This window comes from Macaca nemestrina, chromosome 20 (genome assembly GCF_043159975.1).
Source record: "Macaca nemestrina isolate mMacNem1 chromosome 20, mMacNem.hap1, whole genome shotgun sequence".
Classification (NCBI taxonomy): domain Eukaryota; kingdom Metazoa; phylum Chordata; class Mammalia; order Primates; family Cercopithecidae; genus Macaca; species Macaca nemestrina.
In genome coordinates, this window is record NC_092144.1 from 14050613 (window position 1) to 14065424 (window position 14812).

The 14812-nt window shown below is 43.0% G+C and overlaps 1 protein-coding gene across 10 annotated transcripts in view; it reads left to right on the top strand.

The window, feature by feature from the left end:
• Positions 1 to 9742, top strand: part of LOC105496692 (zinc finger protein 333) — a 35124-nt gene extending 25382 nt beyond the window's left edge. For 4 of the 10 annotated variants that reach the window (XM_071087311.1, XM_071087307.1, XM_071087310.1 and 1 more), the window contains exons 8-12: positions 921 to 1009; positions 1650 to 1776; positions 2568 to 2663; positions 3233 to 3309; positions 3805 to 9737. In XM_071087311.1, coding sequence (XP_070943412.1) covers positions 921 to 1009; positions 1650 to 1776; positions 2568 to 2663; positions 3233 to 3309; positions 3805 to 4902 — 1487 coding nt within the window. In that variant the 3' untranslated portion in view covers positions 4903 to 9737. Of the gene's footprint in view, positions 1 to 920; positions 1014 to 1649; positions 1777 to 2567; positions 2664 to 3232; positions 3310 to 3804 lie in introns of those variants that run through there. The other 6 variants (XM_071087313.1, XM_071087312.1, XM_011767418.3 and 3 more) reach the window with 4 other exon arrangements.
• The last annotated feature ends 5070 nt before the right edge of the window (positions 9743 to 14812 follow it).

Here is a 14812-nt window from a genome sequence, read left to right on the forward strand (position 1 = left end):
GAAAGGACTCTTCTCAGAGTGTCAGAGGCGGCGTGGCCCTGCTGAGCTTAGTTTTGGACTCCTGGTCTCTAAAACTGCGAGAGGATACATGTCTGTGGTTTTAAGCCACTCAGTTTGATACTTTGTTATGGCAGCTGCAGAAAACACATGGGGTCAGGGATTGGGTGTGGGTCAGCTTTAAAAAGTGAGGGGAAAGGTCCCATCGGGAGGGAGAGGTGAGGACGCAGGGGACGAGGGATGATCTGGGAGTTGCTTGCTTGTCTGTCATAGGCCAGAAGGAGGATGCCTGGTGCAGAGGGAGGAGTGGTGTTGATTTGACGGCAGGTGGGAAGGAAGTTTCCTTTTAAGGCAGACCTGCAGGTTGGTTGTGGTTTATCTGCCCTCTACTTGTGGTTAGTCCTGGAGCACTACTAGCCCTGCAGTGTAGGGGGGCAGAGGAAGGGGCCAGGCAGCCGGGGAGGAAGAGCTGTCCCAAGGCTGAGTCAGGGGACAGTGGTGGGTGCTGCAGGAGCACTGGAGTCTCCTGGTGAATTATTGAGTCTATAGCTCTTGGGATATGGAATGAAGGGATATGTGTGTGTGTGTGTGTGTGCGTGCGCACGCACGCGTGTGTCTGCGTGCATGTCTATAAGTGTGTGTATGCTGGTCTGTGTGTATATGTTATATATATGCACAGGTACATGTGGTGTGTAACTGTGTTTGCATGTATATGTGTGCATGTCCGTGTGTACGTAGGTATGTGATTGCATGTGTGTGCAAGAGCTTGCAGATATGTGTCTACATGTGTGTGTCCCTGTGAGTGTGGGCATGTGTGTGTGTACAGATGTGATCACTCACAGCCAGGGTGGGCAGCCTTGGGGCCTGTGAGTGTGCCCAGTAGGCCAGGCACCAACCCTCACACCTCCTCGCTTCTCCCCTAGCTGTGCCTGCACGGGACCCTGCCTGGCTTCAGGAGGACAGAGTAGAGGAAGAAGCTATGGCTCCTGGGCTGCCAACCGCCTGTTCACAGGTAGGTAAGAGCTTCTTGTTCTAAAAGAACACTGCTGTGCTCAAAGGCTGGACTTGCCCTCTTCCTGTGACCTGCCTGGATCATTTCATGGGGTTGGTCTCTATGCTTCAGGGACTCGGCCTCTTGCAGTGGGTGTCAGCAAGGGAGCATGGGCCATGATCCCACCACCTCATTCAGACCCTCCTGAGGCTGCTGAGCCCCAGGAGGGAAAACAAAGCAAGGATGTGAGCCGTCCTCATTTTGTGGTCTTCATGGTCTCACTGAACAAAGAGTTGAGTCATTTTCCAGGTCGTTCCCTCTTGCCTGTACCATGCTCAGGTCTGCTGGACCCTGGAGCTAGAAGGGGGACAAATCTGCAAGAGCTTCCTGGCTCCTTGTCAGTAGATACGTCCTGTCCTGAGGTCCAGGACTCGCAACATTAGTTATTGCCTCTTGCCTTTCTTACTTAAGGAGTGGAGTGTAGAGAGAGGAGTTCTAGTTCAGAGTCCTGAGCCCAGGAGCAGATTCTGGGGGATCTCAGAACCCTGTCTGAAAGTCCTCTGCGTGGGGTTTCCCTTCCCCAGGCCTGCCCGCCTCCAGCATCCTCTGGCGTACTGGTGGGGGTGGTCCCTGGCTGAGCTGGGATGGATGTGTGTTTTAGGAACCAGTCACCTTTGCAGATGTGGCTGTGGTGTTCACCCCAGAAGAATGGGTGTTTCTGGACTCTACTCAGAGGAGCCTGTATAGAGATGTGATGCTGGAGAACTATAGGAACCTGGCCTCTGTGGGTAAGGCGACTTCATCTTTCTTTTTGTTCTTTCCTTTTTTTTTTTTTTTTCTGAGACAGAGTCTTGCTCTGTTGCCCAGGCTGGAGTGTGATGGCGTGACCTTGGCTCACTGCAACCTCTGGCTCACTGCAACCTCCACTTCCTGGGCTCAGATGATCCTCGCACCCCAGCCTCCTGAGTAGCTGGGACCACAGGTGTGTGTCATCACACCTGGCTAATTTTTGTACTTTTTTTGTCGAGATGGGGTTTTGCCGTGTTGCCCAGACTGGTCTCGAACTTCTGGGCTCAAGCAATCCACTTTGGGAGGCTTCAGCCTCCCAAAGTGCTGGGATTACAGATACGAACCACTGCACCCAGACAAGGCTTTGTCTTTTCATCACACACTTAGGCAGCAACCATAAGCTCCAGAAATTGTGCAAGTCTGGGAAACCTAGAGGTGGAAAAACATAATTCCCACCTTCATGAGCTTCCAGTCTACTGGCCTTTCTGTGGAATGAAGATCTTTTTACTGCTCTGTCTCTCCATGATTAAAAGCTTTTGGGCTTCTCAAATGTATTCCTGAACCAGGCCCTTGGTTTTGTAGACCAGAGAGCCTCAGTGCCCTCTGGGACCCAGTGAGAGAATTTGTATTTAGTTCCTCAGTGCAAAAGTTTGGCTGTGTCCATCAGAATTTAGACACAAGCATTTTGCCCCTCCCATCTCTAGAGCCCCTAGAGACTTGAGAATATTGGCCCTGGTGTCAGGGCATGGCACAGTCCTCCCACGACATGCGTTGTTTTTCTCATGAGCAGCTGATCAACTGTGCAAACCCAATGCATCGTCTTATTTGGAACAAAGAGGAGAGCAGTGGACCACTGACAGGGGCATCCTCGCAGACACCTGTGCAGGTGAGCCCAGGCAGATCAGGTGAACATCAGCTCTGGTCAGTAAGGGGAGTGTCCAGTTTGGAAACTGTCAATCAGGGCAACCTATTCATACCCTTGACTGAGAAGCCTGTTTGGTTGAGCTCTCTTATTAAATGCCACCTTCTTTCCTTTTTCCCTTTCCTTTTTAATCTCTAAAACTTTACGTTAATCTCCTAGAAAGATTTGTCCTACTTTCTCTTCATATTTAATATTTCCATGTGTATATTTTTCCATTTCCTCCCCACTGTACATTCTTGCTAATATTTTTCCTCAACATTAGTCACAATCTTCATAGAATCCTTTTTTGGTAAATTACCTACTATTTCCTTCCCATGTTCATCTGATTACATAACTTCTCACCTAGCCAAACACCTTAAAATTTTCCTTAACTCTTAGATGCATTCCTTCTCATTGCAATTTCTTCCCGTATTTAGGATCACTATTTGGAAAAAAAAAAAAGCCCACATGTGCCTTGCTTACTTTTTAGGTCACCTTAATCCCACAGTTTTTTTCTCTGTGTGTTTAACTTTTTCTTTCCTAATTTATTTCAGAGCCTCAACTTCAACCCCAAGAGGCAATTCCTAGCCAAGATCCTTTTACGGAGATTCTGTCCATTGATGTGAAAGGGGTAAGGCTCACCAGGGATTATTCGTGGTTCTCTATAGTAGGATGAGTCTGGGGTTACTGTAAGTTAGAAAAGCAGCCCAAGAGCCAAGAGAGATTCAAGGCAAGAAGTGCCTACCCAGGAGGAAGCAGTTCCTTGGGAGAGAGTCCGTGAATGTCATGGATTGGTGGAAAACTCAACATAGATCATGTTCTTACAAGTAAGCACTTTCACAGATATGACACAGATACCAAGTGTTTAAGACTTACTTTAGCCTTACACAAATTGGAAAAATTCTGCATCTAAGAAGCCCCATGAAAATAATGAAAAGAGAGCTCTTTGCAACAGAGTATCCACCCTATTCCACTTGAGGGAACTCTCGGTAGAAATGGTATGGACTCTGTAAATGGTAAAAGTATTAGATGTAGAACTGTCTTTTTCTTACATTCATTTCACATAGGGGAAAATATCTGTGAATCTAATAAGGCCTTTGGTCTTCACATTTTCCTTCATCGACAGGAGCAACCTCAGCCTGGAGAAAAACTCTATAAATATAATGAACTTGAGAAACCTTTTAACAGCATCGAACCACTTTTCCAGTACCAGAGAATTCATGCTGGAGAGGTGTCCTATGAATGTCAAGAGAGTAGAAATTCCTTCTTCCAGAGCGCCCATCTAATCGTGCCTGAGAAAATCCGTAGTGGGGATAAAACCTATGCATGTACCAAATGTGAAAAATCCTTCAGATACAGCTCAGACCTTATCAGGCATGAGAAGACTCATACTGCAGAGAAGTGCTTTGACTGTCAAGAATGTGGGCAAGCCTTCAAATATTCCTCGAATCTCCGGCGACACATGAGAACCCATACCGGAGAGAAGCCATTTGAATGTAGTCAGTGTGGGAAAACCTTCACAAGGAACTTTAACCTGATTCTGCACCAGAGAAACCACACAGGAGAGAAGCCCTATGAGTGTAAAGATTGTGGGAAAGCCTTCAATCAGCCATCATCCCTTAGGAGCCACGTGAGAACTCACACTGGAGAGAAGCCCTTTGAATGCAACCAGTGTGGGAAAGCCTTCAGGGAACACTCTTCACTGAAGACACATCTGCGAACCCATACCAGAGAGAAACCATATGAATGCAACCAGTGTGGCAAGCCCTTCCGGACGAGCACTCATCTGAACGTGCACAAGAGGATACACACAGGGGAGAAACTGTATGAGTGCGGGACTTGCGGTCAGGTCTTGAGTCGTCTTTCAACCCTGAAGAGTCACATGCGAACTCACACTGGAGAGAAGCCCTATGTGTGCCAGGAATGCGGGCGAGCCTTCAGTGAGCCCTCATCCCTCAGGAAACATGCAAGGACTCACAGTGGCAAGAAGCCCTATGCATGCCAGGAATGTGGGCGAGCCTTTGGTCAGTCTTCACATCTTATTGTACATGTGAGAACACACAGTGCCGGGAGACCCTATCAATGTAATCAGTGTGAGAAAGCCTTCAGGCACAGCTCCTCACTCACTGTACACAAAAGAACCCACATGGGAAGAGAGAACATTAGGAATGGTAGCCTGTCTTTACCCATGTCTCATCCATACTGTGGGCCCCTTGCTAATTAACTTCCATTTTGTAAAAATAGAAACACATGGGGCTATGACTTTCCCTCATAATACTCCTTTAGCTGCATCTCATGTTTCAATGTATAATATTTTCATTTTGGTTTGATTGTAAGTATTGTCTTAACCTCCATTATCATTTATTCTTTGACCTATCTATTATTTGGAATTAGATTTTTCAAAACTAATATGTGGATATATTTTCATAGAGGTATAATGACTTACAGCGAAATGCATACATCTGAAGTATACAGTTGGATGAGTTTGACAGATGCATACATGCATGTAACCAACACTCCATTCCAGATATAGAATGTTTCTATCTTTCTGGAAGGTTCCTGCATGTTATATGGCTACTTCTTAGTTGCCTTTTTGTTGTTGGTTTCTAATTTAATTACATGGTGAGAAGAGTATGTGGCCTCTTTGTTATTGAGTCATAGGTATTTGCTGAGATTTGCTATTAGGTCTGGTGTGGCTTATTCTTCTAGCTGCCAGCCAAAATTGCCCCTTCCTCTTTAGAAAAGAACCTGGGTTTTCTGTTCAGATTGGTGGCATGCACTATTTAAAAGCTTCCATCGCCTGGCTGGGCATGGTGGCTCATGCCTGTAATCCCAGGCTGAGGCGGGGGGATCACCTGAGGTCAGGAGTTCGAGACTAGCCTGGCCAACATGGTGAAACCCCATCTCTACTAAAAATACAAAAATTAGCCAGGTTTGGTGGCATGCATCTGTAATCCCAGCTACTTGGGAGGTTGAGGCAGGAGAATTGCTTGAACCCAGGAGGCAGAGGTTGCAGTGAGCCGAGATTGCGCCACTGCACTCCAGCCTGGGCAACAGAGTGAGACTCTGTCTCAAAAAAATAATAATAAAAAAAAGCTTCCATCTCCCAGCCCTTCTTGCAAGCAAGCGCAGGCCATTTATTCTGGTCCTGGCTAGTATGAATGTGAGAAGTCACTGGATGTGACTCTGGGGAAGATGTTGTGTTCAGGGATGGTTTCATGTAGCCATATCTCTCCACTTCTTGCCTTTTGGACAAGGAGACATGATATTTAGAGCTAGAGGAGCCCTCCTGTGACCATAAAGGGTAAAAGCCACAGGCTAAGAGTGTGGCCGGAAGTCACATCCATCTTGCTTCTGTAATCTAAAAAATATTTAGGATATATTTAATAGAATTGGCATATTTATGTGATTGCAGCAGCCCTGGACTATTTGTTTCTGGATGTCCCATACATGAAAAATAGGCACTTCTTACTGGTAGAAGATGGTTTTTTTGTTTGTTTGTTTGTTTTGTTTTTGTTTTTGGTGGGAGGTTTATTTCAGCTGAATATAATTCCTAACTGATGCACTTAGTATATGTCAGTTTTTATAAATGCTTCATGGATGGTTGAAATCAATGTATTGTATTCTGCAGATGTCTGCTAGATCAAGCATATGTGTTTAAAAACCATCTACACATTTATGAATATTGATCTGTGATCTAGCATTTATTAAGAGAGGTATGTTAAACTCTCCCACCATGATTATGTATTGCTGAAAAATCTTTGTCCATTCTGTCAATTTTTAAATTTATGTATATACATACATATATATGTTTTGAAGCAATGAAATTAAATATAGATACTGACATTTTTTACATTTCCAACAATTGTTACTTTTATTCTTATAAAGTGATCATCCTTTTCCCTATTACTGAACATTCAACCATTCATCATAATGATAGTAAATACTTATTTAGAGTTTACTATTAACAGACAGTAGCCACTGCCTGAAGCTTTGCATCTTTTAATTTAGTCCTCACACTGACACTTTGAGGTATGTGCTGTTATCATCCGCAATTCACAGATGAGGAAGCTGAGGCCCAGCAAATTAAGGTGGGCTATCAGGGTCATCTGGGTGGCATGTGACGGGCCTGACTCTCTCTACAGTGGCAGACCCAGGGGACTAGTCTCCATTTTTATTTGTTCTTTTTTTGTTTGTTTGTTTTAAAGTTCTCTTAGGTATAATTTACATAAATGTTAATAAATCTTAGGGTACACCTTGGTGAATTTTGCATATGTCTATACCCACCACAGCCTCCATCAAAATATTTTATCCTCCCAGAAATTTCCCTTGGGCCCCACCTCATCCTCAAAGGTTACCATTATTCTGACTTCTATCACCATAGATTTGTTTTTCCTGTTCATGTAAATGGAACCATAAACAGCCCTCTTGTGTCTGTTTTTTTCACTTAATATAGTGTCATTGAGATTTATCTATGTTGTATTATCAGTAGTTTATGCTTTTTAATTGCCGTGTAATAGTCTATAGTCTGAATATACCACAATTTAAAGATGCTATTCTGTTTATGAACATTTGAGTTCTGTCCTTCAGGTTCATCCATGTTATCACAAATGACAGAATTTCCTTCCTCATTAAGGCTGAATAGTATTCCATTGTATAGATATACCACATTTTCTTTATCCATTCATCCACTGATGGGCAGTTAGGTTGATTCCATATTTTGGCTATTGTGAATAATCCTGCAGGTTTTATTATTATGAATAAAGCTGCTGTGAATGTTCTTGTTAAGTGTACATAGGTATTCATTTCTCTTGAGTATAAATGTAGGAATGGAATTGCTGGATTTTGGAGGAGACCTATCTTTAGCTTTAGTAGATCTTGCCAGACAGTTTTTCAATGTGGTTGAAACCATTTATACCTCAATTTGTACATCAATGAATGAAAGTTTCATTGCTTCACATCTTTGGCAACACGTGGTACTGTCACTCAAATTAATTTGAGCTACATTAGTGGGTATGCAGCAGTTTCTTAGATTTAATTTGCATATTCTTGATGAGTAATGATACAGTGGTAGATGGTTGCCATAATGACTTCTTCTGTCCCTCTATGTATATCTCTTTTCCATGTGACTTTGCAGCTCCTCCTATCAAGAGGTGGAGTTTATTTCTCCACACCTTGAAGATGAGCTTGGTCATGTGACTTTCCTTGGCCAATGGAACATTGACAAACATGACAGAAGCATGGAAGAACACACATTGGGCTTTTCCTTCGTTGTGACCATCTGTATGTCATCTGTGGAAAAATGTCTAAGTCCTTTGCCCATTTTTAAATAAGTTTTTGTTTGTTGTTGAGTTGTAGAAGTTCTTTCTATATTCTGAATATTAACCCCTTATCAGATATATGATTTGCAAATATTTTCTCCCATTCTAGGGGTTACCTTTTTACTCTATTAATTGTATCTTTTGATATGCAGAAGTTTAAAATTTTGATGTAGTCCAACTTATATTTTTTGTTTTCTTTGGATGTCATATCCAAAAAATCATTGCTAAATCTAATGTTGTGAGGCTTTCCCCCTATGTTTTCTTCTAAGATTCTTATTGTTTCAGCTCTTGCATTTAGGTCTTTGATGTACTATGAGTTAATTTTTGTTTGTTTGTTTTTGTTTTTTTGAGACGGAGTCTTGCTGTGTTGCCCAGGCTGGAGTGCAATGGTGCAATTTTGGCTCACTGCAACCTCCACCTCCCTGGTTCAAGCGATTCTCCTGCCTCAGTCTCCTGAGTAGCTGGGACTACAGCTGCGTGCCACCACACCTGGCTAATTTTTTGTATTTTTAGTAGAGACGGGGTTTCACTGTGTTAGCCAGGATGGTCTCAATCTCCTGACCTCATGATCTGCCTGCCTCAGCCTCCCAAAGTGCTGGGATTACAGGTGTGAGCCCCGCACCAGGCCAAGTTAATTTTTATATGTGATATAAGAAAAGAGTCCAACTTCATTCTTTTGCATGTGCATATCCAGTTTTCCCAGCATCATTTATTGAAGACTGCCCTTTCCCCATTGAATGGTCTTGGCGCCCTTATCAAAATTCATTTGACTGTATATATGAGGTTTTATTTCTGGGCTCCCTACTCGATTCCATGCCATTACTGTGTTGTGTTGATTACTGTAGTTTTACAATAAATTTTGAAATAAGCAAGTGTGGTGTGAGACCTCCAACTCTGTTCTTTTTCAAGATAGTTTTGACTTCTTGGTTTGGTATTCTTGAGATTTCATATGAGTTTTAGGGTGGATATTTTCCTGTTTCTGCAAAAATATTAAGTCATTCAGCCCATGAACATAGTATGTCTATTTGTTTGTGTCTCTTTTAAGTTCTTTCAGCAATGATTTTTAGCTTTCAGTGTACAGGTTCTTCATCTCGTTGGTTAAGTTAATTCCAAAGTATTTTATTGTTTTTGATGCTATTATAAATGGATTTGTTTTCTCAATTTCCTTTTTGGGTTGTTCATTGTTCGTGCATGGAAATGCAACTGATTTTTTTTGTGTTGATCACACTTCTTTTGAAACCCAATATTATGAAGTGTCACTACTCTCCTTGGTCCAAGTTAAAATGCTTTCCTGGATCCAAATGGCATTTCTTTTGTGGGGAATTATCAACAGTAAAGATCTAGGTTGATCAAAACTCAGTCTGAGAAATCACCAGCAGGAGAGGGCAGAGCTATCCATGGGATGGAGATGAAATAGCCTTTGTTATTATGGGTGTATTATGGGCCTCTTTTCTCATCCAATCCAGGATGCTGACATTCAAGGTGACAGATCAGCTGTTCATCTTGGGCTGTACCTTGGGCATTCTACAGGTGGGCCCAGTTGCTATGCTGTTGCCTGTCTCTTCACCATCATCAACACCCTGCAGGGTGTCTTTATCTTCCTGGCGTACTGCCTTTTCAGTCAACAGGTGCCACTGTCTAGGTCCCACCCAAGACTCTTCTTGTCCTTGTCTCTCTTAATGAGCTCACTGCAAGCTCCGCCTCCCAGTTCAAGCCATTCTCCTGCCTCAGCCTCCCGAGTAGCTGGGACTACAGGCGCCCGCCACCACGCCCGGCTAATTTTTTTGTATTTTTAGTAGAGATGAGGTTTCACCATGTTCACCAGGATGGTCTCAATCTCCTGACCTCGTGATCCGCCTGCCTCGGCCTCCCAAAGTGCTGGGATTAGAGGCGTGAGCCACCGCGCCTGGCCATAAATTATATTCTTAAAAAATGCTGAGAGAGTGGATGTAAAGTGTTCTCACCACAAAATAATAACTGTGTGAGATGAGGCATATATTAATTTGCTAGATCTAGTTATTCCCCAATGTATACATCCATTAAACATCATGTTGTACTTGATAAATACATAATACATAAATACATAAAATACAATTTTATCTGTCCAAAGAAAAATGCCAGCGGGATCCCCTCTAGTTGTGTACTGGGAAGGGCAGAAATCCTCTGTTCTTTGTTGCCTTGAGAGAAAGATTTTGGCCAAAATGACTACTTTAGTCAAAAAGAGAATTTATTGAAGGAAAATAGAGAGTAGAGAATTATTTTTATTTTTTATTTTTTGAGATGGAGTCTCGCTCTGTCACCCAGGCTGGAGTGCAATGGCATAATCTCTGCTCACTGCAGCCTCTGCCTCCCAGGTTCAAGTGATTCTCCTGCCTCAGCCTCCTGAGTAGCTGGGATTACAGGTGCCCGTGACCACGCTTGGCTAATTTTTGTGTTTTTAGTAGAGACGGGGTTTCACCATGTTGGTCACGCTGGTCTCGAACTCCTGACCTCAGGTGATCCGCCTGCCTCGGCCTCCCAAAGTGCTGGGATTACAGGCATAAGCCACCTCCCTCGGCCAGCAGAGAGTTATTTAAAGGGACATTACGCCCTGCAAAGATGAGGTAGAGCAGGCTGCTGGAGGGAATGAGCCAGCAGTAGCCAGAGTTCTGCCTTAGGTTTTTCACGATGTTGGGCTCTTCCTTGAAGTTCCCTCCTCTGTCTTAAGTCTCTGCTTTTTTCTTTGCTTAGTTTTCCTACTCCTGCTTTAAGTCTCTGCCTAGTCCTGCCTCATTCCCACCCAGGTTTATGGGGCCTTCCCTTACCATTAGTTGGTGCACACGTGTGGCCCGGTGCTAGATAGGAATCCTACCTAATGGCCGCATTGCTCATCACTGCCACCCCAGGAAGGTCATATGGCAGTAACATCTGTCATATAGCGGTTAAAAGAATTTCTCCTTTGCCCTCCTTTTCAACATGTGGCTAGATTCTGACAGGGTAACTGCAGAGTGAGCGATTACTGGGCATCTTAAGGGGAAATCCGTTCCGCTTAGGTATTTCTGAGCCTCTCTGCTTATACCTAGCATGCAAGTTTTGGGTGGTCCCTGGGGTGCGAGACTTTCCACATCTCCCCTTCCTCAGGAGCTCCCCCTCCTGCTCATGTCTAGCTGTCTGCCTACTCTAACAGTCCTAACAACAACAATGAAATCCCCAGACATAGTCAAAAATCCCACAGGGGTTAAATTGCTCCCAGTTGAGAACCATTGTCTTAAACACCTAAAAAAAACAAAAAACAAAAAAAAAAATCCCAAAAAACTGTCAGTAATTTTCTTAGTAACTATTTTATTTATTTATTTATTCGAGACAGTGTCTCGCTCTGTTGCCCAGGCTGCAGTGCAATGATGCGATCTTGGCTCACCGCAACCTCCGCCCGCCAGGTTCAAGCGACTCTCCTGCCTCAGCCTCCTGAGTAGCTGGGATTACAGGCATGTACCACCATGCCGGCCAATTTTTTTTTTTTTTTTGTATTTTTAGTAGAGATGGGGTTTCTCTATGTTGGTCAGGCTGGTCTCAAACTCCCGACCCCAGGTGATCCACTAGCCTCGGTCTCCCAAAGTGTTGGGATTATAGGCGTGAGCCACCGCACCCTGCCCGGTAACTCTGTTTTATGGTTATTTACAATTCTGTAAAGCAGTGTTTCACAAACCTCGAAGCAGAGGAAACAGGACGTACATTTTACAACAGAGGGATAAGCTCTGTGACACGCTTAAGTGTCCTTATCGTCTTTAGCTTGGGAGTTAAGTAAACGTAGGTAGTGAGAGTTCTGAGAAAAACCAATTTAGTGAAACATGTCATCTGAATTGAAACTTTTAATTTGATTTGATTTTTTTCCTTTGTGATTTTTATTTTTTGTGGGTGCATAGTAGGTGTATATATTTACAGGGTACGTTATATGTTTTGATGCAGGCACGCAATGTGAATTAAGCATATAATGGGGAATGGGGTATCCATCCCCTCAAGCATTTATCCTTTGAGTTACAAACAATCCAATTACACCCTTTATATTATGTTTAAATGTACAATTAATTTATTGACAACAGTCACCTTATTGTGCGATCAAATAGTAGATCTTATTCATTCTTTATATTTCTTGTACCTGTTAACCATCCCCACCTCCCCACAGCCCCTCACTACCCTTCCCAGCCTCTAGTATCCATCCTTCTACTTTCTATGTCCATTAGGTCATTTGTCTTGATTTTTAGATCTCATAAATAAGTGAGAACATGTGACGTTTTGTCTTTCTGTACATGGCTTATTTCACTTAGCATAATGACCCCCAGTTCCATCCATGTTGTTGCAAATGACAGGCAAATCCAGCTAGCAAGATGATTTCAATAACAAGAGCTTTTAAGGGAGAAACGGAAAGTCCTGCTTTCTTTCTTTCTTTTTTTTTTTTTTTTTTTTTTTAAATGGAGTCTCGCTCTGTCGCCCAGGCTGGAGTGCAGTGGCCGGATCTCAGCTCACTGCAAGCTGCGCCTCCCGGGTTCACGCCATTCTCCTGCCTCAGCCTCCCGAGTAGCTGGGACTACAGGCGCCTGCCACCTCGCCCGGCTAGTTTTTTGTTTTTTGTTTTTTGTTCTTTGTTTTTTTTTTTTTTTTGTATTTTTTAGTAGAGACGGGGTTTCACCGTGTTAGCCAGGATGGTCTCGATCTCCTGACCTCGTGATCCACCCGTTTCGGCCTCCCAAAGTGCTGGGATTACAGGCTTGAGCCACCGCGCCCGGCTCCTTTCTTTCTTTTTTAAATCTTGTTTTCTTATTTCCTTTCTTAGAAGGGACTTGTAAGCTATCTTTCTGCAATTTTATGTATCATTTAAAATTGAGTTTTCTACCACAAGAATTAGAAAGATTCTGATTTGTTTCACAGAAAAATCTGAACTGACGTTTTTTGAGCCACGAAGAGGAGAAATAAGACTCTTCTTCATGTTTGTTGTGTGTTACAAAAAATTCATCACATCAGACATTTGAAGAAAGTCATTGAAGACATATGTGATGCTCAATTCTTGCAGAATCTGGAATTTTTCTGTGCGTTACAGCAAACTCTTGGTCCAAGTTCTTGGTCACCTGGGTTTAAGATCTTTTCTAAGGCCGGGCGCGGTGGCTCAAGCCTGTAATCCCAGCACTTTGGGAGGCCGAGGCGGGCGGATCACAAGGTCAGGAGATCGAGACCACAATGAAACCCCGTCTCTACTAAAAATACAAAAAATTAGCCGGGCGCGGTGGCGGGCGCCTGTAGTCCCAGCTACTCGGGAGGCTGAGGCAGGAGAATGGCGTGAACCCAGGAGGCGGAGCTTGCAGTGAGCCGAGATTGCGCCACTGCACTCCAGCCTGGGCAACAGTGTGAGACTCCGTCTCAAAAAAAAAAAAAAAAAAAAAAAAAAAAAAGATCTTTTCTACAGCTTCTCCTTCCTGCAAACACTCTTCTGGATGCTAGAATTCTATAAGGAGAACGAGCCTCAAAGGACTTTCATAGCAACAACATCCAAAAAGACTGGGGTGTTCACACTATGGTCTGAGTTTCTTAATTTCTTTGTTCTCTATTTCTATGGGTTTACTTACCCACTTTTTTTTTTTTTTTTTGTACTTTAAGTTCTAGGGTACATGTGCACAACGTGCAGGTTTGTTACATATGTATACATGTGCCATGTTGGTGTGCTGCACCCATCAACTCGTCAGCACCCACCAACTCGTCATTTACATCAGGTATAACTCCTTAAAAATATATTTACTCACTATGTCTAAAGCAAAGATCAAAATAACTCTTTGTGGAGCTTATGAGACAAATACAATATTTCTTCCAGCTAGAGTTAGCACAGAGGCCCAAGGAACCCTGGAAATCAACGTTACAGTTATATTCCTACCGTAGAATTTATAAAATATACTCTACAATATGCCATCTTCTTTTTCCTTCATGCTGATATAGAGACAGATTTTGAAACCCCAAACAGGAATGTGTGCCAAGTTCCATCTCAAAGGAATGGCATTCAGAGTTTCTAGGCCTTCTAATCATATGCCCTTTCCGTGGTGCATTTCTGCTTTTCTTGAACAGATGTACTATACAGTTAAAAAAAATCTTGAAGATTTTGGCCGGGCGCGCTGGCTCACGCCTGTAATCCCAGCACTTTAGGAGGCCGAGGCGGGTGGATCACGAGGTCAGGAGTTCGAGACCATCCTGGCTAACACGGTGAAATCCCGTCTCTACTAAAAATACAAAAAATTAGCCGGATGTGGTGGCGGGTGCCTGTAGTCCCAGCTACTCGGGAGACTGAGGCAGGAGAATGGCATGAACCTGAGAGGTGGAGCTTGCAGTGAGCCGAGATCGCGCCACTGCACTCCAGCCTGGGTGACAGAGCAAGACTCCATCTCAGAAAAAAAAAAAAAAAAAAAAAAAAAATTGAAGATTTCCTGCATATCCATTAATAGAGGCAATCAAGAGTGACTATATCTGTCACTTGAATTTTAAGCTACTGCTTTTTCAAATATGATCCAAATATTGAAATTAATAGGCAAAGATATCTTTTTGACTTTTTAAAAACTTATTTTTAATTGTGGTTAAAAAAAAAAAACCACATACAATGAAATTTGCCATCTAAACCATTTTTAAGTGTAAACGTCAGTAGTGTTAAGTTTATTTACATTGTTGTGGTCTCCCAAAGTTTTCTTTTTGAAAACTGAAACTCTGTATGTACTAAGCTTTTCCAACCTGCATGTGGCCCAGGATGGCTTTGAATGTGACCTGACACAAATTTATAAACTTTCTTAAAATATTGAGATT